This window comes from Panicum virgatum, chromosome 9K (assembly GCF_016808335.1).
Source record: "Panicum virgatum strain AP13 chromosome 9K, P.virgatum_v5, whole genome shotgun sequence".
Classification (NCBI taxonomy): Eukaryota; Viridiplantae; Streptophyta; class Magnoliopsida; order Poales; family Poaceae; genus Panicum; species Panicum virgatum.
This window is the reverse complement of record NC_053144.1, coordinates 11,205,312-11,229,063: the sequence shown is the minus strand read 5'-3', so window position 1 is coordinate 11,229,063 and position 23,752 is coordinate 11,205,312. Positions and strand designations below refer to the sequence as shown.

At 47.5% G+C, this 23,752-nt stretch overlaps 4 protein-coding genes, 1 non-coding gene and 1 pseudogene across 5 annotated transcripts; 4 read left to right on the top strand and 2 right to left on the bottom strand.

The window, feature by feature from the left end:
- Window positions 1–2,948: 2,948 nt before the first annotated feature.
- On the top strand, window positions 2,949–6,284 carry LOC120650112 (nucleobase-ascorbate transporter LPE1-like). Its single transcript, XM_039927134.1, has 14 exons — window positions 2,949–3,154; window positions 3,250–3,347; window positions 3,439–3,615; window positions 3,726–3,826; window positions 3,950–4,025; window positions 4,110–4,169; window positions 4,257–4,441; window positions 4,527–4,623; window positions 4,887–4,973; window positions 5,067–5,125; window positions 5,228–5,319; window positions 5,408–5,485; window positions 5,602–5,762; window positions 5,844–6,284. The coding sequence occupies exons 1-14, from the start codon at window positions 3,061–3,063 to the stop codon at window positions 6,060–6,062; spliced, it is 1,584 nt and encodes a 527-aa protein (XP_039783068.1). The 5' UTR covers window positions 2,949–3,060; the 3' UTR covers window positions 6,063–6,284.
- LOC120650113 (eukaryotic translation initiation factor 3 subunit A-like) lies at window positions 6,103–7,755 on the bottom strand. The gene has a single exon (XM_039927135.1). It carries the CDS (start codon window positions 7,652–7,654, stop codon window positions 6,485–6,487), a length of 1,170 nt encoding a protein of 389 aa, XP_039783069.1. The 5' UTR covers window positions 7,655–7,755; the 3' UTR covers window positions 6,103–6,484.
- Window positions 7,756–8,669: 914 nt separating this feature from the next.
- On the bottom strand, window positions 8,670–11,742 carry LOC120650111. The gene is made up of 2 exons (XM_039927133.1): window positions 11,277–11,742; window positions 8,670–8,938 (listed from the first exon to the last, which is right to left on the bottom strand). The coding sequence occupies exons 1-2, from the start codon at window positions 11,591–11,593 to the stop codon at window positions 8,929–8,931; spliced, it is 327 nt and encodes a 108-aa protein (XP_039783067.1). The 5' UTR covers window positions 11,594–11,742; the 3' UTR covers window positions 8,670–8,928.
- Window positions 11,743–12,408: 666 nt separating this feature from the next.
- LOC120650110 lies at window positions 12,409–14,903 on the top strand (annotated as a pseudogene).
- LOC120653095 lies at window positions 13,153–13,269 on the top strand. The gene has a single exon (XR_005666780.1). It is a non-coding gene; the product is annotated as a small nucleolar RNA snoR104 (small nucleolar RNA).
- Window positions 14,904–18,516: 3,613 nt separating the features above from the next.
- Window positions 18,517–19,830, top strand: LOC120647703. Its single transcript, XM_039924563.1, has one exon. It carries the CDS (start codon window positions 18,517–18,519, stop codon window positions 19,828–19,830), a length of 1,314 nt encoding a protein of 437 aa, XP_039780497.1.
- The last annotated feature ends 3,922 nt before the right edge of the window (window positions 19,831–23,752 follow it).

Here is a 23,752-nt window from a genome sequence, read left to right as displayed (position 1 = left end):
CGTTTTCAGAAACGGACACGGATGACATCGACATCCCCGGATCTTCCTAATCCGGACGCACACTCCAAGCAGATTAAACTATCAGCATCTGCAAAAGTGCCATCCATGTCTCCGTCAGCTTGGATAACGCCCTGGCGGCTCCAAACAGCATTCTCCGGTCGCTGCAACTTCTTCAGAGCTACCATTCCTAATGGCCAACCTATAGCGACGTTCAGACAGACCAACAGCTCACTGGAAAGCAAAAGCTAGACGGTGCTGTCACTGGCAAGAGAAGTGCACGAGGTTTTGGTCTCTCGACGCAGAGCCAGCTCTGGAACCGGAGGAGGATGAGGCGGTGAGAGTGCGAGGCTGCATGCGTTCAGATGGAGCTGAGCTAGCTCGCCAACCGCAGCTAACAAAACGGAAAAGAAAGGGCAGGGAAGCTGATGGATCCGCTTGTTTTCCTACCTAAAAGCCTCGTCAGGGCAGCTACCAAACTGCGAGTCTCGGCTTTGCCACACCAAACTGGTCGAGAACCATATGAGATATTCAGAGCAACGGCTTTGGAAAAACGAGAAGTGAAAGTTTGGTGGTAGTAGTAGTAGTAGTAAACTAGTAATATATCAATAAGGATGCAAGAGGATCGGATTTGATATCAATCGAATATCCTATTTTCTACAAGAAAATAAACCTTTTGAGCTCTGAATGACGAACTGCACGTCTGCACCTGTACATTTTGTGACTAGGCTTTCCAGTTCGTTTTGCAGTCAGGTGTACATTATTGAGCTGAGGATGCCGGTTTTTACTCTTGTTTCCGAAACTTTGAGAGAACTTACAGGAGCCTGGAGCCAAGATGAAGTAGCCAAATATTGATCGCTCCGGCAACATTTTGCCCCCTACTAAAGGAGTGATTTTGAGGTTTTACATGAATTTTAATTTCTCTGAAGAGGGACGATAATGTGTGCAAGGATTATCTTCAGGCAAGCATGCTGAGAGAGATAACCTCTTTAGGCAAGGTGCTTGGCCCAAATGTTGGGGATGACAAGCACAAGCATGATCCTCGCAAAAACAAAAAAGGAGGAAGACCTTCAGCCCTTGAGGTGTTTTTCTTTTTTCCTTTTCCTTTTGAAATGAAAGAGGTTGATTAAACCTAAAAGCGATATATACAAAATAGATGCAAATAATGGTAGCTGATGCTTGTTCATAGACTTGTGCATACTAGATTTCGTCAGCGTTGAAGCTACACTCATTTGCATGTGTGTATCTCTTGGTGTATTCTTTTTCTAGAACATTGAGAAGCTCATATGCATGCACATAAAACCTACCCTATCAACATCTGCGGAAGACTGAGTCAGTAAATCTCGAAATTGACAAATTCACCATAAACACCTTATTGTCAGCGAGCACATCGCTAGCACTAAAAGAATAATGCTGATTACATTCTAAAATAAAATTCAGGAAAATGCAAACAACTATGTCAAGTCTAGAACTTGAACTCAGATCGGTAGGATCCACTAAAAGGAACCTCACTAGCTAAGGTACGCTTATAACGTGGATGTTGAGACTATATTACAATTTTGTGCCAAACTTCGAGATAACTTAGTTAATCTTCATCAAGGCATTGTCTATAATAGTAGGTCAGCAGGTCTATGATCTTCGAGATTACCTCCGATAGATTATGGCACTTTGGGGGTTAGGATTAGGAAATGGAAAAAAAGAATGGATGATTTTTTTAGGGGAGAGAATGGAGGATTTAGATCTATAGAGGAAGACTGGGGAAGAAATCTTGGCACCATGGTGAATCAAAGGTGTGGAGAGGGTCGTGGCAACATAAACTCACTCAGTGGAGTGGAGTGTGGTTGGGAGCGGCTTTGGCGATACCGTAGATGGAAGGAGGAGGGTGAAGTTAGGGTATTAGGGCTTGGTTTAGCCGCCAAGGCGAAGGAAAAAGGATGGTTAGAAAGAAAAGGAAACTAGATGGAGATGGAAAAAAAAGGAGAATAGATCTATTATATTTTGATAGAGATCCAAAAGTTCAAAATTCAAGCGCGGAAAAGAAAAAGTAAAATATCCAAATATAGAGTGAACATAAAAAAAATCATATCAATTGTAACAATGAAATATGGGATCCACAGTCGATCCAGTTACATGACATACATCACTCTAAGTCACAAGACCGCCCAACGGCTAGATCGCGTGGGGCCACCTTTCTTTTTTTTTTTTAATCGGAAAACAATTGAACTAAAAATCCAACGGAACTCGTGACGATTAGAATGTAATGTAGCGAAACATGAAGTCGAATAACTGATCTAGCTAGTGGTGAGGGCTATGATGGGATAAACTCGCTCTGTCTAGTTAGCGTGACAGCGGAGATGGGACCACCAGAGAGGGGATGAGAAAGGCGGGTCGGGGACGTCAGGACTGGCTTTGGACGCCATGGCTGAAGGAAGAAGACGGTTAGAGGAATGAAAAACTAGATGAAGTAGCTAGAATGGAGGAGAATTGTTGGATGGAAACATTGATGAAGATCGCAAAGCTCAAAATTCAAGCATGGAAGAGGAAATATAAATTACTCTAGTACATTGCAGACTAAAAAAGATCCATGCCAATTGGTACGCAATAGGTGAAGCCACCTAATAATTCCACTGTTGGCTACGCCGTTCATAGATCCATGGACCGATTCAATTTCTCTTACGTACTTTATTTAAGAGAGAAGATGTTTTTGAGTCACTGACACGCTCAACAGCAAGATCGCGTGGGACCATCTTTTCCTTTTATTTTATTTTTTTAATTGAAAACAGCTGAACTGAAAACCAAACTTGCCCCCTGACGATTAAGACCTCCTGTGATGCGAGCTGTGAAACGTGAAAACTACTGTAATTGAGGCTGCAGACGTCCAGTGCACCTGAAAGCCGGCGGCGGAAGCGCGAGGGGCGCGAGCTACATAAACGGAGCCGCGCCCCTGCGTTTCTTCCTCCGACCGCTTCACTGCAAGCCTCGCCGCCCCTCTCCCTCCCTCCGTCCTCCTCGCGCGGCGAGGAGGTAGGTAGCCAGCTAGGCTAGGCTAGGCCGGCGGCCGCCATGTCCCCCGTCAAGGCCGAGGACCTGGTGCCGCACCCCGTCAAGGAGCAGTTCGGCGGCGTCGACTACTGCATCACCAGCCCCCCGCCATGGCGTACACCACCTGCTTTCATTTATCCTGATCTGATCTGGTCGCTGCAAGCGACGGCGGTGAGCTCGCTCTGATCCCGGTTGCTGCTTCTGTTGCAGTGACGACGGTGTTTGTGGCCTTCCAGCACTACCTGGTCATGCTCGGCACCTCCGTCCTCATCGCCACCATCCTCGTCCCGCTCATGGGCGGCGGCCATGTAAGCCCACCGCCTCACTCTCTCCGGCCTTCCCCCCTCCCGTTTGCTTGGTGATCGACGAGCGCTGACGAGCGGTGGACGACGCGCGCAGGCTGAGAAGGCGATCGTGATCCAGACCATCGTCTTCCTCGCCGGGATCAACACGCTCCTGCAGGTCCACTTCGGCACGCGGCTCCCCGCGGTGATGGCCGGCTCCTACGCCTACATCTACGCGATCGCCGCCATCGCCGTCAGCCCGCGATACCTGATAATCATCGACCCTCTCGAGGTCAGTGCCGCACCGCCGTACCATCCACCCTCTGTTTTTCTGCAGAGCGTGACTGATCTGACCCTGATCCTGATCGACGACGGCTCGACGCCGTCCGTGTCTCCCTTCAGAGGTTCGTGTTCACGATGAGGTCGCTCCAGGGCTCGCTGATCATCGCCGGAGTCTTTCAGGTCGTCATCGGCTTCTTCGGCATCTGGAGAGTCTTCATAAGGTCCTGCTACGACTCCTCACTCCTCAGTCCTCCCTCGCCACTCCCTCCGTCCATGTCGCCTCTGTGTTCTTGCTTGCTCTTGTACTGACGCTGTCGCCGTCGCCGCGCCGCCGTGCGTGCCAGGTTCCTGAGCCCCCTGGCGGCGGCCCCCTTCGTGACGCTCTCGGGGCTGGGCCTCTTCTACTTCACCTTCCCCGGGGTGAGCTCGTCGGCACGGCAGGGTAATCTCCTCCTCTCTCGCCGGTGCAGCCCGCTAATCCGTCTCGATTCTTCTTCCCTGCAGGTCGCTAAATGCATCGAGGTGGGTCTCCCCGCCCTTGTTCTCCTGGTGCTCTTCGCAGAGGTACCAGACTAGACCACCGCACCGTACGCCGCCATGGCGGCATTACATCAGCAGTATCTGACGGCTAGTTTTTTTTCGCCCTCGCAGTACGCCGCCCATTTCTTCGTGAAGGGGAGCTTCGTGTTCGGGCGGTGCGCCGTGCTGGTGACCATCGTGATCGTGTGGGTCTACGCCGAGATCCTGACGGCGGCCGGCGCCTACAACGAGAGGGGCCCCGTGACGCAGTTCAGCTGCCGCACCGATCGTTCCGGGATCATCCAGGGCTCACCCTGGTAGGTGTGTTCTGCTTGGTTTTGCTTCTGGGTTGCTGTGCTCCGAGCTGATGATGTGTTCGACCGTGTGTTCTGCTCCGAGCAGGGTCAGGTTTCCGTACCCGTTCCAGTGGGGGTACCCGATTTTCTTCTTCCAGGATTGCTTGGCCATGATGGCTGCTGCTTTTGTGTCGCTGGTTGAGGTCTGCTCTTTATGCAATCATCATGTTATCGAGTTCTTTTATTTTCAGCAACAAGGCACGCACATCCTGGTCAATACAGCATTTCATCTCTGAAGCTTATGTTCAGTAAACATTGGCAAGATCAAGCAGAATAGTTAAGCATATAAGATCATGAAAAAAATAATTGGGAATCTTCAACAGTAACTTTTGCTTGTTCTAAGACCGATCAATGGGTCCTTAAGAATACCTTGATTTTACTCAAATGCCGAGCATTTTCCTCGCAGTCCACCGGTACCTTGATCGTGGTGTCAAGATACTCAGGCGCAACATTCTGCCCACCTTCAGTGTTCTCTCGTGGAATCGGTTGGGAGGTAAAAACACGAACCAAAAAATGTTCAGTTTCTTCTCTGACTGTATTTTACAAGGATTACACTAACTGGAATGCTACTTCCAAAATATATCAGGGCATATCCATCATACTGGACGGGATGTGTGGTACATTGACAGGCACAGCAGCTTCAGTGTAATGCACTCTACCCTTCATCTGCTGATATTCTCATTTCTCAGTTAGCGAACCAGTTCAAGCTGAAAATTTTGAAGTAACCTGTCTTCTTTGATTCCAAAGTGAGAATGCAGGTCTGCTGGCATTGACGCGAGTTGGAAGCCGACGAGTTATAAAGATCTCAGCCTTGTTCATGATTTTCTTCTCATTGTTTGGTAGGCTATCTCATTCTCTGAAATTTGTAGTGCTATCAGTCTTCAATGTTTCATGGTTGTGACTTTGCCTGACTCATATGAGCTGCAGGGAAATTTGGGGCACTTCTTGCATCTATTCCATTGCCACTTTTCTCTGCACTGTACTGTGTCCTCTTTGCTTATTCAGGTTAGTCTTATGGTCCCAGCCCATATCAGTTTTACTTTTACCTCCGTGATACTATGTACTCTGGAGTTTTGATATCACGTTTTGTTGATCTGAACTTTGCTTTCTGCTTGACACAGTTGGTGCAGGCATCTCCCTACTTCAGTACTGCAACCTCAACACCCTGAGAACAAAGTTCATCCTCAGCATCTCCTTGTTCCTAGGACTGTCCATTCCACAGTACTTCCGAGTCTATGAGATGTTCTTTGGCTTCGGGCCAGTTCACACCCATTCGGTTGCGGTAGGCGCACTTAACATGATTGCGACAAACAAATTCCTCTACTCTTCATGCTCTGATCACTTTCTCATCTTGATATTGCAGTTCAATGTGATAGTCAACGTCATCTTCTCCTCGCCAGCGACCGTGGCAGCCATACTCGCCTACCTCCTGGACTGCACCCACCTGTACTGGGAAGCTAGTGTGAGGAAGGACAGGGGTTGGCACTGGTGGGAGAAGTTCAAGTCCTACAGGCATGACTCTAGGAGCGAGGAGTTCTACGCTCTGCCTTATGGCCTGAGCAAGTACTTCCCCTCGTTTTAGGATGCAGAGAGGAGGAAGATGAAGTTCTATGTGATTGATGGAAAGTAGAATTTGAACATTAATTCAGGGCAACAGAGCCAATGTAAATATCCCTTTGCAAGCAGTTGAGAGGGAGCTAGAAGTTTTGCTTATAAAGCATTTTGGATATCGAAGTATTGTACTTTCTGGGAGACTAGAATGCTATTGCTGCCATCAACCAAGGGGAGATTTTGCAATAATTCAGTCACTAGTGCCCCCCCCCCCCCCCCCCCCCCCCAGCAGAGCCTCTATTTGAAGCAGAACACAAATGCCGTGTCGCCAAATAGATTGAGGAACAAGAACAACACTTCGATTCTTTTCCCAGATAATCCCATCAGCAGTGGAATTCACCCCAAGCTCCAAGCATTCAGTCGCAGCCCAATTATTCATCTACTCCGGCAATTTCAAAGCCCGGCGCCGGCAGATGATCCGGTCGCCGCCGCCTTTGGCACCCAAACTCGCCCGTGCTGCTCTGTGGCCTCATTGCCTCGGCCGCGCCAGGGCCTAGCGGAACACCTCGCACCCCGTGGGTTCAGCTCAGCCACGGCATGAACATCCACCACCTGCCGCCGGCGCTGCCCTTCCACTAGGCCCCTGGGCTTTTCCTCCGTGGTCTCGCGGAGCTCGCCGCCGCTCGTCGGTTTGCTGCTGCCGTCGGCGGCAGAGGGGGGCGGCGCCTGGGCCGGAGCCGCCTTCATCCCGTCCGGCGAATCGCTGCTGCCAGACATCACGTCTGCGCGCCTGGGAGCCGAGGGTTTCAGCTTCCCCATGTCGTCCGACTTGGCGCCTGGCGGCGGCGGCGGGCCGGCCGCCTTCTCCGGCGCGATTCCCGCGCACGTCTCTGCGCTGCGGCCACCAGCGCCCGTCGGTCTCCCGCGCCGGAATCGGCCTCGTGAGGGCAAGATGGCTGCGTCGGCCGGCTCGCCTGGCCCGTCACTGGAGCTCGATTCCGCGGCCTGATCTCCGGGACCCTTCCCCTTCGCCTTGGATTCACTTTTGTTCTCCGGCTTGCCTCCTCGCGATGAAGCAGGAAGCGCTTCGGCCAGCTTCTCCTTCCCCTTTCCCTTCCACTTCCCCTTCACCCGGTGCGTGCCTCCACCATGGGGGGCATCGTCCGGCCCCTTCTCGCCATGGACGCCTCCTATCGCCGCTTCGTTCTTCCCGCCCGCGCCTTGCCGGCGCCCCATCGGCCACGGAGCCGTGGCCGGGACTATATGCGCCACGGCAACCGACTGGTTCCCCTGCCCTTGCACCTGCCCGCCGCGGCGATGCCTCTCCTTGGACCCGCCGGAGGCCTCCCGCGAGACGGCGCGGCCCTTCGCCTCCACCTTCAGCGCCGCCTCCCGCTTAATCGCGGCGGCCCTCTCCGCCTCCCGCCTAGCCGCAGCCTCCTCCTCCTCCCGCCGCCGCCTCTCCGCCTCCTGCCTAGCCGCGGCCTCCTCCTCCTCCCGCCGCCGCCTCTCCTGCTCCTCCTTCTCCTTGAGGCGGAGCTCCTGGAGGCGCCGGAGGCTGACGTAGTTGGGAGGGACGGGAGGCGGCTCCCGCCTCGGCTTCACGCCCGGCGCCGCATCCATCGCTTCCTCCCCTCCTCGCTCCCCGGCGATCGCCGCAAAGGGGGCTTGTGCCCTGGAACGCTGGAACTGACTCGGAAAAAGACGGCAGAAAAATAAATCTGTTTCTGCTTTCAAAAAAAAATCACTGCGTTCGGCTGGTTTCCAGCCTCCAGCCTCTACAGTGTTTCTTTCTCACATCACTCCAGCTCCAGCCTCCAGCCACCAACCAGATAACAGTATTTTTCTCTCACATCACTCCAACTCCAGCCTGCCGAACACGGTGAATGTTTCGCGTCGATTGCGGGTGGTGGCCCACAGCCCACCGATTTTTCCTAAGATGACCCCCCCCCCCCACCCCCGAAGATTTTCCGAGCATGGGAAGTACAGTTCTCTGCACAGGGCATTGTCTTGTCTGATGCGCGCCTTTATATAGAAACCTTGGTGTAGACTGTCGAGTACGTGTAGAATTGTAAAAGAAGAAGCTGGTTAATTCTTCTTATGCTTCACGTGGCTGAGAATTCAGGAAAATCTATTCATCACATGTACTATTAGAGCTCGCAACGTCGCAGTTCTACTGTTTATCTTCCCCGGCGAGCTGGATTTGGAAGACCAACGGCGTTGGTAGGTTGCGGTCGGCGACGGCGCGTCGCGGGTGGGGGCGGTGACTTAACATCCAGCGGACTAAAGATTAGGCTAGCGAGCTTGGGTCGGAGGTGATTATTAGTGGTGGCGGCAGTGGAGGATTGGCGTGGTGCGATTGGATGATTTCCATCACATGTGCTAGGAAATAGGAATACCCTAGAGCACCCAAGAATTCTCCTTCTCACCCTCGTAGGCTCGTTTTCTTCATTCGCTCGGCAGGGGTTTTCTTCCTTCTGCCACGGTTGAAGCATGCTGCATGCCATTACTCACTGCTATAGATGACATATTGCGTGGTATTAGAACATCTTTGCTGGCAACCAAGTTAGCCCTAACAGCAGTTCAATCCATAGGTAAATTAGATACCAAAATTTAACAAAAAAATACAGATATTAAGTATGTAAAAAAATTCATCAACAGCAGCATCAATTTGTCATTTTGAACGAAAACATCAATTCGTCAATTTTTTTCAAAATCATCAATTTGTCCCTGATGCAATACAACAAAAGCTTTCTCTCTCAAGATTGCCGATGAGGGGGGATTATCAAGCCACTCCAAACATATCCATCATTGGCCACCGATTACATGTTCAACATGGAGCACCCGTACGGTAATACTACTAGTAAACTGCCGACTGCTGATTGCTAGATATGCCCTCACTGGCCCCTGCACAGAGCAATAATTTACTGATGAATAAGGAGACAATAATTCATTCAGGAACAATTAACAAACCTGCTTGTTTTGACAATCAAATGAAAGGACGTTTACCAGTCTCAGATTCTACCCTTCAATGAACAATTAACAAACCTGCTTGTTTTGACAATCAAATGAAAGGACGTTTACCAGTCTCAGATTCTACCCTTCAATTCTACCTTTTTTTAAGAAAAAAATGGATTTCTCGGTAGCTGGCAGCGCAGACTTTTCATACCGGTCAATTTAACAAGAACATCTATAGTAATTCAGACTTGAAAGGTTGCAATGAGCAAATTTGTAATATTGTCAGAAAATTCTGGTTTCTTGACTTGTGACACATGACCCATATTTTGTTGTGATATAGTTTCACAAACCCCACTCTAACAAAATCTAACCTGAACAGACATGCCAGTGCTACCTGCAATTCCACTACCGTAGAAGCTAATATTTGTCAACTAGTTAAAATGAATGAAAAATTGATACTGAAGGTCCAATAGTGTGATAACTGGGATTTGGTTTAAGTGTGGAAACTTGTGAAACAACATGACCATTGAACCTGATGTAAGATAAGCCAAAACATATGACCGTTCTACAACAATGACAGCAAAGCATGGTTTTCTGAAATTCGCTCTATAACGAATTAATGATTGATGAAAAAGTCCAGGAGTAATGATGTCTGTATGTTAATTATTCAATGAACCATTCATACAGCCATAATCAAATCTACATCACTTCTTTGCTCGAAATTATATCACAATTACCATCTCATAGGAGTCATTAAATCATGTATAAACAGCATATAATAACACCACATACTTGTAAAATCTGCAATCACATCAATAGTCATGACAGCATCCATCAACTTACATAGTCCAGGCATCACAGTTCATTGTCGGAGCTGGCTCCAAGAATAAGTTTTAGACACTATATAAACCTTGTTTTGAGATTATCACTATCATGATATTTCTTTCTTTTTCCTTTTTGGCACATCTTCTTATATTGTGGAAAAATGAGTGGCTGCCTGACATAAATTAGATGGCATATGTTCCATGCAATTTGCAATGTATTTCAGGCTGTGCACAAGGATATATATACTACACACACATCATCAGTAGAGTTGATTTAATACTCCTAATGAAACATTACAGCAGATGCAAAACATAGACAGAACAATGAACTTTTGCAATGTATTTCAGGCTGTGTACAAGGAGATATATACTACACACACATCATCAGTAGAGTTGATTTAATACTCCTAACGAAACATTACAGCAGATGAAAAACATAGACAGACCAAGGAACTTCCCTTAGAATAACCCTGTTAACTGACATGAAATATATAGAGTTAATTTCGGGATCGAGTAATTTACAATCTATGAATCAGCCTTCATATAAATGTATCCGTAAGTGCATAAACCAATCCATACCTTTCCTTTTCAAGATTTACCCAAATACTATCAGTTGCATTACTGGATCATAAACTTGAGGGTCATAGATTCTATATTTCCCAAATGCTGATGTGAGCAGTCTGCATATCACATCTGTATATCTTTGATGAAGGGCAGCATCTGTACACTAACATACTATTTATTAAAAATTCTCCTACATAGACATTCTCTCTACATTCACAATAGTGATTGTTCAGAACTTCAGTAATAAGAGCACTAAAAAATTCCAGCAATTATAACTCATCAAGGACAAGGAACTGAAAATAAACAATCCTAAATCAACTAGAAATGAGGTTAACAAAGATGGAGAGTAGGATTTGGTGCCAATAAGACAATGGGAGCAATCACAGGTTAGTGTTCTAACTCTGTAAATAGATAGTTGTTGCACCATATCCATATGGCACAAAAATTACCAATACTGTGATATCTCTTTTCGCACAATTTGCTACTGCTACCATCAAAAGGTTTACAGCATATGAAACTCCCTGGTGCTCATAGCTTGTGCCATACTACAAATATGTGTTGCGTCTCCATACTACACACGTGTTGCGTCTCCATATACTACACACGTGTTGCGTCTCTAGTTCAGGTTCTCACACGAGCACCTCATCAAATTCTCATTAGCATAACCTAAGCGATTCCGTTACTTGCAAATTCCACCTAATTTCACCAGCACACAACTAAAACTCCAGCAGTCATTTCGTCGAGCGCCTGGCGAGCACCAACAATAGCCACCCCGATTCCTCACAGCGACACAGCCGCCGACTAGAAGTCGGATCAAAAAAGTAACCCGCAAGAACACGCAAGCAACAGGGTACAGGAATGAATGGCGTGAGTACTGGTGGGGAGGGGGTGGCACTGACCTGATCTTCTTGATGAGGATCTCGCGGAGCTTCTTGCCGAGTTCCTGGGAGCCGACGCGCTGCATGAGCGCCTTGCGGGCTAGCACGCGCTTCTCCGAGTCCTTGACGTGGTGGTGGGTGCGCGCCCGGATGAGGCGCTCCATGCCGCTGGACCGCATCTTGCGCTCCATGATCGACAGCGCCCGGTCCAGGTTCCCGTCCCTCACCTGCACCACGATGCCCCGGACCTGCTGCAGCTGCCCGGCGTGCCCCGCCTCCATCGCCGACGGCCGCACCGCCGCCGCGATACCCCACGACGCCCTTGCCAGCGCCTGCATCCTTCCTTTCGTCTGCTCTCGCTGCCGCCGCCGCCGCCGCCGCCGCGCGTTGCTCGCTCCCTTCGCTTTTCGTTAGCGGAGCGTCGGATCCGGGGTGTCTGGCTCCAGGTACCTTCGTGACCGTCCGTTTTTTTAGCAATTAGGCCCCTGTACTCATTCAAATTTCCACGATGGTTCTATAGGGCACAGCCATTTGGAACAATTGTATTTTACCCCAGTGAATAGCTTCCTCTCCTCATTTCAGCGCCAATCGCAATTCAGGGCTGTCACTTGCGGCGACGGCGGCGGCCGACGGCACACGGCAGGCGACTGCGAGCCGCCGCCCTCGCCGAGCTCCTCGGCTGCCGGGAGCAGGAAGCGACGACTGCGCCCCGGTACACTTCCTCCCTCTATCTCTCTCTGCTGCACTAGGGTTTCACGCCGGCGATTGCCCCCGGCGCCGCTGACAAGGGTTTGTCATAGTGGATCGAAGCACCGCCCAATGTTGGAACAAACATTCCTTCCAGTACGTAGCCTGCGGTCCTGAGTTGTGACAAAAATGCCCTGTCCCTAAACGATTTAGCCTTGTTTAGATCTTTACCCGTAAACCCCGTAAACGCAAAAAAAATGTCACATCGAATGTTTTGACACATGCATGGAGTACTAAATGAAGTCTATTTACAAAACTTTTTGCATAGATGGGCTGTAAATCGCGAGACGAATCTAATGAGCCTACTTAATCCATGATTTGCAATAGTGATGCTACCGTAATCATCAGCTAATTATGAATTAATCCTGAATTAATTAGCATCATTAGATTCGTCTCGTGTGCAAAAAATTTTGTAAATAGACTTCATTTAGTACTTCAAATTAGTAAGATTCCAACGCAAAAAATTTTTGCGTTGGAACTAAACACGGCTGTTCATGTTCTCTCTGAAGCTTCTCAGTTTAAAAAGTCCGGCTGCCTACCAACCCAAGAGTACACAGAAGAACGGAGATGAAAAAAATGTAGTGAATGGACTGTTCAAATAAAACGAAGCTGATAGAATTGCTATGGAGGTGCTTCCCAAGCCCGAACCCATGTCATGCCACGCTTTACTGTTTATTTTTAAATGTGAAAAGGTAGCAGTTGTTACGTTTTCTTTTGGAAACTGCTCTTGCTTATTTACTGTAATCTTTTCGGGGGAATCAGGTTCGTTTCAGTCTGGAACAGTATCAATTCCTGGACCTTGCACACACAAATGCAGTGAAATGCGCTTTAGCTTCAGCTAAGAGGTTCTTTTGTATTGGATATATTATCAGATGTCTGCATCTCCCTAAAAGCAGATTGAATAACAAGTTTGTTGTTTTTCCATGCTATAAGTGCTAATATGTGTTGGTCCTTAGTTGTTTATGCATCAAAAATTTTTGTTCACCCGTTTTCTTTGTTTGAACTGAACAGAAGTGGTTTATTGTTATATATAAAATTATTATGCTTGCGCTACTGTAAACAATTGATGTCACATTATATGGTAATCCATCTATAACGTAGCAATCAGCGGATGTCCATGTCGAACTGTTTGTGCAATGGAAGAAAAGAAAGGTAGCATTCAAAAGAAAGATGCCTACCCGATACAATCTTCCCAAAGTAAATTTGTCATTTCCTGCTTGTGGTATTGTAAGCGAGTTCTGCAAGCCTCAAATGACAAGACAACGATATCCACTGTTAGCAACCATCTTAAGTGGATCAGGTGCTGCTTCTGTTATTGTTTTCTTTTGTAAAAAAACTCTTGCTTATTTGTTTTGCTTCTGTTATTTGATTGCTTACATCTTAAGTGGATTAAGGCTTAAATGACAATTGACAGGACAACACTCTGCTGTCAGCAACCACATAGAATGGATTTGGCTTTCCATCATAAGATGATTGTTCAGTTATAACTCCGTCTATGTCGATGATGTCTAGTATTTATTCACCTGAGTCATTAGTTTCTAAGAAGCTGAGACTCTGAAGTATGTCACCTTGTTCAAATAATTTATGTTAAGGCCTGATTGGTTGATTAACAGCTATAGGATGACAAAGCCAAATTTGGGCCCATCTTTTTTTTTTTGTAAACACTTGAATGGCTTTTGGAAGATAAGGCAATCATATTATCACTGTGTGATGTAACATGTGGTATCAGTGTAATTACATGATAGAAAATCAAGCATGGCAGTAGCTTTAATACTACAAACTAAACTACTTATGTGCACAATTGAAGTTTCTTATCCTAAATGTGAAGTATGATGTATAATATCACATGCTTTCCCTACAGTTACAAGAACCATTAAATGTTGGTGGTCCATTCATGCTATATGATATAGTTGGAACACTAACTTGCGATTGCTCCCATTGTCTTATTGGCAGCAAATCCTACACTCCATCTTTCTTAACCTCATTTCTAGCTGATTTATGATTGTTTATTTTCGGTTCCTTGTCCTTGATTACTTATAATTGCTGGAATTTTGGAGCGCTCTTATTAGTGAAGTTCTGAACAACCACTAATAAGAACCATTAAATGTTGGTGGTCCAATCCCCAGCCACCATCCAAACATCCTGGATTTATCATTTATAATTCACAAGATACAATTCTATGTTATTTGCTCATTTTCCCTTGACCACCTTGAAGTTTTAGCACTTGATATCAGTGCTTTAGTTAATTATGTTATCTTGTTTCTGGGCTTGTTCAGGTCAGCTAGATTAGATAATATGGTTACCCCTCCACCAGCTAGGGCTCCTGCAATCACCAAGTTTCTGAAGCCCTATATTCTAAAGATGAATTTCACAAATAATTTTGTGAGTGCTCAGGTCATCCACACCCCATCAACCACAGTCACATGTTCTGCAAGCTCTCAGGAGAAACTCCTGAGGCCAAGCATGGAGTCAACGCGGGATGTTGCTGCGGCAGCAAAGATTGGAAAGCTGCTTGGTGAGCGCTTGCTGGTTTAAGGGCATCCCTGCAGTATCTGTATCCATGTCAAGAGACCAGAAGTACCATGGCAAGGTCAAGGCCGTGATAGACTCTCTTAGAGATGCTGGTGTGAAATTGCTGGGAGGAAAACTGATTGTTGCCAAGCTAAACTACCATGCGACAGTGTTTTGTATCTTAGATTTCAGTTTCGTTGTTCCAAACTGTTCTTGATGATGCTACTGCTATGAAGTTGAACTGTCTCAGGCAGCATAATGCAACACGGACAGCAAAATTACTTTGTGTTGGGTTTTTTAGGTGTCGCCTCTCCTATGTGTACAAAACTGAAGTTGTATTAACCTGCTCAATACAACACTTATAACGTGTATTTTGTTCTCATTTAGTCATTCCTTCTTCTTCTTCCAGGTTCATAAATTAGTAGTTGTTGCCATGAACAACAATATGAATTATGATGTGTAGTCCTCTAATTTGATAGTTCTCGACATTGTGGAGTGATGGACTAACAGCTGTTTTGGAACAAGGTTTTGACATTTAGCAACAAACTGCTGGAGTCCAGATAAGCATGGATGACATGGCATTGAGTCAATTATGACATTTGCTGATTCATTTTATTGGAAGTTTGTAATATGCGGTGGCAAGATAATTCTATATAGTTGGTAGAAATACTTTTTTTGTTGGCAGTTTCTTGATACATGAGCAAGGGAAGGGAGGTAGCCTGACATTACCTTTACATAGGGGATAAGCCACCTCAGGTTGTTTTCTGCTTTTTATTAAAGTGAGTTTGTAATGTTGTTGTTTTCTGACATGGATCCGCAAACCTTCTCAACCAAATATATCCACAATCACAAGGCATAAAACTCTAAAGTGGCATGTTTATACATTCTTTTTTCCATGGATGTGATGCATATAGGGCTGAAATAGAATGTGCATTTGTTGGTGACTTCTTCGAAACCAGAATATCCTAGTGAGTGAATTTTTTCGAAGGATTATGGCCAAACCAAAAGGGAAATTATGTATTAAATGTCGGTCATCGTAGTGAAATTGATGATACACATAGAGAAATAAATTCCTCGTGATGGTAAAACACATCGGAGAGCCAAATTGGACCTAGGTAAAACACATCGGAGAGCCAACTTGGACCTAGGCTATTGTGGCCCATGGGCCTAGGCCATTGTGACCCTTCAGCCAGCACGGAAGGGGGGACACTATCCCTGCACACGTATAAAAGCTGTGCGGCTAGGGTTAGCCAACTTTGCCTATTTACACAACAAACCACAGCGCCGCCGCCGCATAGCCCCCATCCTCATCTGCCATCTCCACCTTGGCCATCGGCTCGATCTCCTACCGCCGTTGAACCATCGCCCCCAATCCCCGGTGGTCGTCCTCCAACGAGCCGATGGGGAGCCCTTCATGGTCGTATTCCTTCATCTCTTGCCATCATGGTGGTGTCCCGAGGGAGCTCCACCTCCACGTCACTTTATGAGGGCAAGTCGTTGTTGATAGAGGGACAACCGTCGTAGGCCAAGGTGATGGCGGATCTAGCATCCCTTCTTTCTACCATGATTGGATCTAGCGGTTGCACACAAAAGGAGGTATGCTTGAATTGGCGAGGATGCAAAAAAAAATCCTAGCCAAATCTGACACTCCTCCGATCCCTTTCTCCATATCTAGATCTGACTCTCATCGGCGATGAAAATTGCAAGGGCGGTGAAGAGGATGACTATAGGGAGAATGTTCCTTGGAGCAACAATATGGAGAAGGTGGCCCTTGGCTAGGCATCATCACTGGTGAAGAGCGAGTTGTCACTGATTGAGGGCCCAAGTCGACATCGCCCAAGATAGCACTAGGCAGGGCATATCCAGCAATGGATCTGGAGGGGCTCTACCGCTACTGGACCTATGGATCTGCGCCCCCCACCCACCCAATCCAAGATTTATCCTGGATCCATCAATGACAATAGGTATATATGTCATTCCTCTTCTCTTAGCTAGATTTGGGGCAGTCATGAGAAGGTAGGTTTGAGAAAAGGTCGACGGCTGTGACAGATCTGCAATCTTTCTCTCTCCCATAGGTAAATTGATGCTAATCGGCTCATGCGACGGTGGTGAGGAGGCTAATGTCAGGTGGGAGAAATTTTCTTCAACATATCCAAAAGTAAGTATTTCTATTCTCAACAGTGTGATTCCTCAATACTGATATTGATGTAATGCAGATGCCTTCACTACACTAGCCTTTGTGCAGATGAAATTGCATAGGATGATTTTCATGTCCTCCTATCCACATCGACCTTATAATGTGATCTTCATCGAAGAGATCACCATCTTCTACTGAATTACAGGTCGGATACAACATCCATCAATAATGGTACTATTCTCCGCATCTTACTCTGCAAACATTTATTATAACTCTATCCTTTCTATGGGACTTGTCTTTCTTCTACGGTCCTGATTGAATATGGAGTGGATTTATAGATCAACTTAGCTAACTATTTTAAAGTTTCAAGTCAAACTTTTTAAAATATATAGTTGATGAGGTTGAAGTTCAATGGATCCAAGGATCGACCAATGCCATCCCTAGTCAAGGCACTTTCGTCATAAGTTTGGTGCCAACTTTCATGATGAGTAGATGTGCTCCAATGTTATGGTATGAACACGTCATTCATGAACTGAACCAAGTTCTAGTTCCAAGATACAACCAGTCTGAAAATCATATATAGCTAGAATGATATTTTGTTGATTTGGAGGCAGAGTCCAGTCAGAATTCGGCATATCCAGTACCCCTTGCTCAGTGGTACAGTTGCACACGACGTAGCTAGGTGCCGAGTCTAAAATATGATTTAGCCATGCTCGAGGGGGGGAGCCCGTTATAGGTATCCAAGAGCATAATGCTCTTAGATCTATGCAACTCCCTGATCTTTTGCAACCCTAAAATTTCATTCAAAGCTCAATTCTCTCCATAGAGTTTAAGTTGTCTTTTCTGGGTACTTAATCTCCCTCTGGTCAAATTCTGTTCCTAGATGATATGGAGTTGCACGTGTAAGCCACAACATCCACGATAAGAGAAATGTCCCCTTTGCCCTTATGTACTAGGAAAACAAGAAAGAAAAAAAGGGCTTTCGTGCTAGGCTTATGGAGATGACGGGTTGCAAACTCAAGTCACGCGCCTACACCTCCCTTTTTTGTCTCTTTAATTTCCTCCTATAAACACACAAGGGCAAGAGGACATTTTGCTTAGCGTTGGTAACATAATGCCATGTAATCCGGGCATGCATGTGGAGTTTCATATCATCGGAGGGCCGGTTCGAATAGAGGAGAGTTTAAGGATTTGAATGGACAACCAAAACTTTGTGAACTAGTTCGAGCTGTAGTTAAAACTACTGTGACCACTAATTTAGTCATTCTCCTCAAATAGGCCAAGGTTCTCTCTATCTCCTGGTTTTACTTGTACAGTTGTACTTCAATGCAAGGGCTAATTCTTTCTCTCTCTACCAACGCTAACCTACAAAGACACAAATCTCAATGTGGGGAAAAAATCAACGGTGCTGGGGAAGGGCCCTCCCGTCCCGCGCACGCGAGCTATCTACTTCTTGCCTCCACTCCAGTCTCCACTGGCAAACCCCGCGTGAGTGCAAACTGCAAACTGCAAACTCCAGGCAAGCATGAGCGGTGCCAGGGCTCTTGTTGCCTCTCCGTTCCTCCCAAATTCCCCATGAAAGCAATTCTGGTTCCTCTTCCTCCTCGGCCGCAGCTTCCATCCGCCGAGCATCTTGGGCGCCCGCATCGCCGCACCCGGTGGTGAACATCTCGCTCTCGCGCACGCGCGGCGGCCGGAGCTGCTGGTCTGCTACTCCGGCGACCGGCGGCGCCGTCGATCGTCTAGTCTAATCCAGCCGGTACGCTACTGCCCTCCCAGATCTCGGTCCTTCCCGTGTGCATCCCCTAACAGATCAGGCACCTCCGATTCGCAGCTTATTGCGGCGCCGCTCCCTTTCCCGGCGGCATGGACGACTACCCCCCTGTGGTGGCCGGGCTCCCCGATGATCCTCTTCTGGAGGTCCTCTACCGCGTCCCCTTCAGGTCCCTCTGCCGCTTCAAGTGCGTCTCTAGGGCCTGGCGCGATCTCATCTCCAACCCCATCCACCGCTGTAAGCTCCCCCAGACTCTTGAGGGTTTATTCTACGAAATCCTCCACCACCACCACCGCGATCGCGACGGGGACGGAGATAGCCTTCGCCGCCATGGTTGCGTGGTATTCGTGGACCTGTCGGGGAGGTCATTGCCCCTCGTGGACCCCTTCTTCTCCTTCCTCAGGAACCTGCCCTGCGCTGTCCCTGAGGATGGCACTAGGCTCATGGACACCAGCCACGGGCTCCTCCTCCTCGACCGTGGCGGCTATAGGTTAGACTCGACGCCTAGCTACGTCGTGTGCAATCCTGCGACGAAGCAATGGCTGGCCGTGCCTGCTGACGTCGACTGGACTCCGCCGCCGTGCAACGGGTTGTCTGCTTATTTGATTTTCAGCCCGAATGTATCCTTGCACTTCAGCCTGGTTCAGTTCACGAACGAGGAGTTCACCGGCGTAACGTCGGTGCAGATCTATTCGTCGGAAACCGGGGCATGGACTCAGAGTGAAAGTGCCTGGACCCTAGAAGAAAAGCAAGCCCCGTGTGAAGGATGGCGCTATCGGAACTGTGTCCTAGTGCCTGAGAGGAAGAGCACTGTCATCGACGGCATGCTATATCTGGTCTGTGAGACAGTAGGAGAGGGCCGCCATGTCTTAGAAGGGGATCACATCCTTGCCGTAGATATGGAAGGGAAGACAAGGAGTTTCATGCCTGTGCCTTTCCAGACGCACAAAGAGGGGTGCAGTATACTGTCTGATTTTGTTGGTCAGTCCCAAGGGCTTCTGCATTATGTCAACCATGAGGAACCTGAACATTATCAAAATACCGATGCCCCTTCTGAACGGTCTGATAATGGGCATACAGAAGGTAGTGAGGATGATGATGTGGACTATGAACTGTCCATCTGGGTTCTTAAGGTCGGTGATACACAAGAATTTGTCCTCAAGCACCGTGTGAGCTTCTTGCACCTGTTTGGGGAGAAGAGTTGCCAAGCTGGAATCGACTACACTGTGGTCGCCATTCATCCTGATCGTGATATTATCATCTTTAGCGATTGGAATGATAAACTGATATCTTATGATTTGGACACTAAGGAAGTGTGTGCTGTCCGCACTGTCAGAGATGCCTATGCGTTCAATTCATATGTTCCCTGTTACTCAGAGTCGCCAGCACTGACTAACAAGTATTGAAAGCGTTGCTTGATGGGGTACTCAGGACATTCAACAAGAATTCCATCTGGAGAAGTTAGCATCTTGGCTACTACTCGAATTAGGTGATATAATTACCAGTGCTTGTATGTATTCATCAGTCTCATACTTTTGACCTGATAGATAAATACTGCAAGACAGTTGAGAGTTGAGACATCCATGTAAATTTAAAGTTGCTAATTTTGGCGTTCATATGTATGCTTTGATACCTACCTTTTGTTTATCCAGAATGATAATTATTTGTATTCTTCCTTTCTCTTGGCCTTGCTAGTGATGGATTGCAACTTCTGAATCTTTATTTGTTTCCTTAGTACTGTTTATGCTTATTTATGCCGAAGGGATTAAATGTTTAAATGCTGCAACAGTGTATGTATAGGAAAGGTTCAAGTTGAGGGCTCATATTTTCCTCAAAAGTTGTGTGGTGGTCGATTATTACATGATATATATTTAATTTCTTTACCAATTTTGCTCTTGTATGCTGCTGAGCAATAGCTAGAACCTTGTGACAGTATACAGTAAAGGACACCTTGGTCAGAAAAGAGGTTGCTAGTGGTATGTGCTGATTTTGGTTGGGCCTAACCAGTGTTGTAGAAGACAAATATACCCATTTCTATAAAACAAGGGCTCTAGACAACTCAGTGAGTTGCAATGCTCGAAGCCGACTGCTTCGAGCCTCAGGCATAAAACTTCATATAGTATCCGTCTAACAGTTAAAACTCATTCAGTGTCTTCATTTGTTTAGCATAGAACTTCAGTGCTCCACGTATTACAAGCAAGCTTCAGAGCCTGCCACATCTTCAGAGCCTGGTGTCACAAGTTACAGCATAGTCATGATAGGGATATTACAGGTTACAACATTGTCATGAATCTGATTCATATTGAAGCATATATATTAATTTTTTTATGATGTGTAAAGGTGTCCACTGTCGAGCGTGTGGTGGCCGCTAGTCTGTGTACCTCGAAGAGGTCGGTTCAAGCTTTCAGGAGTAACTTTGATTGTCCAGATATGAGTCTCGGCCGGAATACACTTCTACTTTTCGACAGGTGCCTGCACATACATCATGTCAAGGTTTCACAGAAAAATACTTGCCATGTTCGTCAGCTCATCAGCCAATCTGCTCCTGCGGCATGTTTCTGTCGGACAAACGATACAACACATCGATCGTTATCATGAGTTCGTTGCAGCTGAAACCGGAGGGAGGGTATCGCTCTCCGCAGCCCGCACACGCGACGATGTCAATCGCGCCGGAGGGAAATGTACGGGATGGCAGAGACGGCGATTTCATTTTCTCATGGAAGTCTGCTTCGTCTTCCTCTCGCCACTCTGGCCGGCTGTGCGATGGCGGATGGCTAGTTCGAGGTCCCCAACTCACCCCGTCGATCCGAGAGCGCTTCTACCTTCCTTCCTCAGCAAGGAGCAGATGTTACAAAGCTCCAGAGCAAAATGAACTCTGCTGCTGTAGTCTGAGCGAAGTGATAAATGGGGTGGACTTCGCGCTTCCGACTGGGACGGAAGCCGCCGGCAGCGGCGGCGCGAGGGTAGAGAAGGAACCGACGAGGAGGGAGATCGAAACCAGGGGCCAATTTGCTTATTTCCTATCCAAACTGGGTGCCTATATGCAAATATTTGGATCGCGACTGTTAATCGCAATTCGAACCAACCAGGGGGCTATAGGTACGACCTAAACCAGGAGGGGGTCTATATGTAAATTATTGGGGGGTGTTTTGCAAATATCTCGAGCCGGCGACACGCCTACACGGCACCCGGGCACCAGGCACTCTCCACGCCGGCGACCTCCGCCAACCACGGCGACAAGTATCGGGCTCTTCTCCCTCAGATGCGGGCGCACGAGGCCCTAGCCCCTCTGCTGCGGCAGCGCCGCCGGAGACGGCGTCGCGGCGAGGGAGCGCAAGGGCAGGCTGTGCGGCGCCGGAGACGGCCGGATACAGTTCGGTGAGGCGGCGGAGCCTCCGTGGGCTTGTGGCTGTGCGTCGTCGCTCCGCTAGAACAGGCTTCGCAATACCAGCTGGGGCGCAGGCGTGCAGCCGCCGTGCCGACGAACGCTGACGCCGCCGTGGCCATGCAGTCCATCGCCAACTCGACCGGCGCCGCCAAGTCCCTCGGCTCCGGCGTCCGCTCCCCCGACCCGGGCGGCGTCACCTGGGCCGGCGTGCGCTGCGACAGAACGGGCCGCGCTTGGTCACAGGGGATGCTGCTGCTGTTTTGGTCACAAGGGGATGCAACATTACAGCGATGCTGCTGTTTTGGTCACAGGGGATGTAACACGAAATCATAGAGTGTGAAATTAACCATCACAATCCACAAAGCACTAATTCAATCTTCAGCATATACTGCGTCAGCAACTCACAAACACCATGCAGCATAGAGAACACCAGAAAGTCCACCACGGCCACGCGATGACGCCGGCGACACTGAAAACGTTCTCGGGCATGCTCAGCGGCGAACAGCTCTCGTGGCGGTCGCCGTGTTGAGCTCCCCAGCGAAGCAGACCTCAACTTCCCTGGTTCCCTCCGCCAGGTCCGCGCGAGCACCTACGGAAGGTCTCGGGATAGTTGAAGCCGGCAGCTATGAAAGGTCTGGCAAATATTTGGAGTCACACATGACTGACAGTCAAATTATTACACATGGCGGAACATTTTTTTTATTGCTAGAATAATTATTTTATCATAAAAAATTTCCACGTTAAAAAATTGTTCCAGTTATTTTTTTGATATTTTATTGCGAACTTATATATTGGGCCAATCTGATTTTTTTACTTTCGGCCCAACTAAAAATGCAGCAGCCCAACCACGTCTTATATGCGACTGTTCAATAGGGGTAACGTGCGTTATCCCCAGAAGCGTCCGGGTCTGCACGCATGGAGCAGAGGGCCGCCGTAGTCCAGGCGAAAGGAGCTCCCCTTTTTAGAAATGCTCCCTTTCCCATATACTCACCTATCCAAAATTATTAGTCATGTTAGCTTTAATAGAAAAATTATGAATCTAGAAAAGCTAAAATGACTAATAATTTGGTACAGAGAAAGTAGATGCTAATCGGTTTTCCTCTTCTCCTTTTAATGAACAATAAAGTTTATTTACAAAAACTACTTGAAAATAGTTTTTTTAACCATAGTTCAACTTCTATCACCTCCATTTATCATGATTTTTGTGGACAATTGAAACAAAAAATTCTTTAGATCAAACTGGAGGTACAGAATTGGAGATGAACCTAACATTTCCTTGACTTTGTTCAGCTTGTCTGCTTTCGACTTGTTTCGACTTACTCTCTCTCACACACACAATACTATTGAATCAGCCGATTTTTTAGCAGTCAATCAGATTGAAAACTGTCGATGTCCACGAACAATGGTCAACATCATATGCATGTACAGCCTCAGGCGGCAATAGACTCCATGCCTACCTTAACCTGAGATTGGTAAAGTGTCGCTGCAGCATGATTGTGAATAATCCATAAAGTTTGTCACAAACCTGTCCCTGAGGGGGAGGGGGGCAAATGCCCCGACCCTAACTTAACATCAAAATCATTTAACTCACCATATTTACTGCAACTATCCATCACGCTTGTGCAGCTGGAGCCTACGTTCTGACTTCTGACTCACTTTGACTTAACTCGCGTGGGACAAAGCTAGAATCTTGGATCAGAAATGCTCCTCACCAAGCTGTAGATGTTCGGGGCATGGCTGTATATCACCCAGTATGACTGGACCCACCGCACCAGGCCCCCAAATTTTTGGACCCCCAAATATTAGGTCTAGTACCGGCCGAAATGACTGCTTGTTGATTTCCAAAGATACCCCCATTTTATATTTCGCACTAGGGCCTCAAACACGCCTAGTTTAAGGCAAACAACGCACGTGTCAACGGGACATTGGCTAGCTTTCTC

Bases quoted from the DNA above. Each gene is read 5' to 3' on its own strand.
- LOC120650112 (XM_039927134.1), top strand. From the start codon at position 3,061: ATGTCCCCCGTCAAGGCCGAGGACCTGGTGCCGCACCCCGTCAAGGAG. The intron at 4,170-4,256 runs GTACCAGACTAG...TCGCCCTCGCAG, and splicing joins TCCTGGTGCTCTTCGCAGAG to TACGCCGCCCATTTCTTCGT. The intron at 4,974-5,066 runs GTAAAAACACGA...AAAATATATCAG, and splicing joins CTCGTGGAATCGGTTGGGAG to GGCATATCCATCATACTGGA.
- LOC120650113 (XM_039927135.1), bottom strand. From the start codon at position 7,654: ATGGATGCGGCGCCGGGCGTGAAGCCGAGGCGGGAGCCGCCTCCCGTC.
- LOC120650111 (XM_039927133.1), bottom strand. From the start codon at position 11,593: ATGCAGGCGCTGGCAAGGGCGTCGTGGGGTATCGCGGCGGCGGTGCGG.
- LOC120647703 (XM_039924563.1), top strand. From the start codon at position 18,517: ATGGACGACTACCCCCCTGTGGTGGCCGGGCTCCCCGATGATCCTCTT.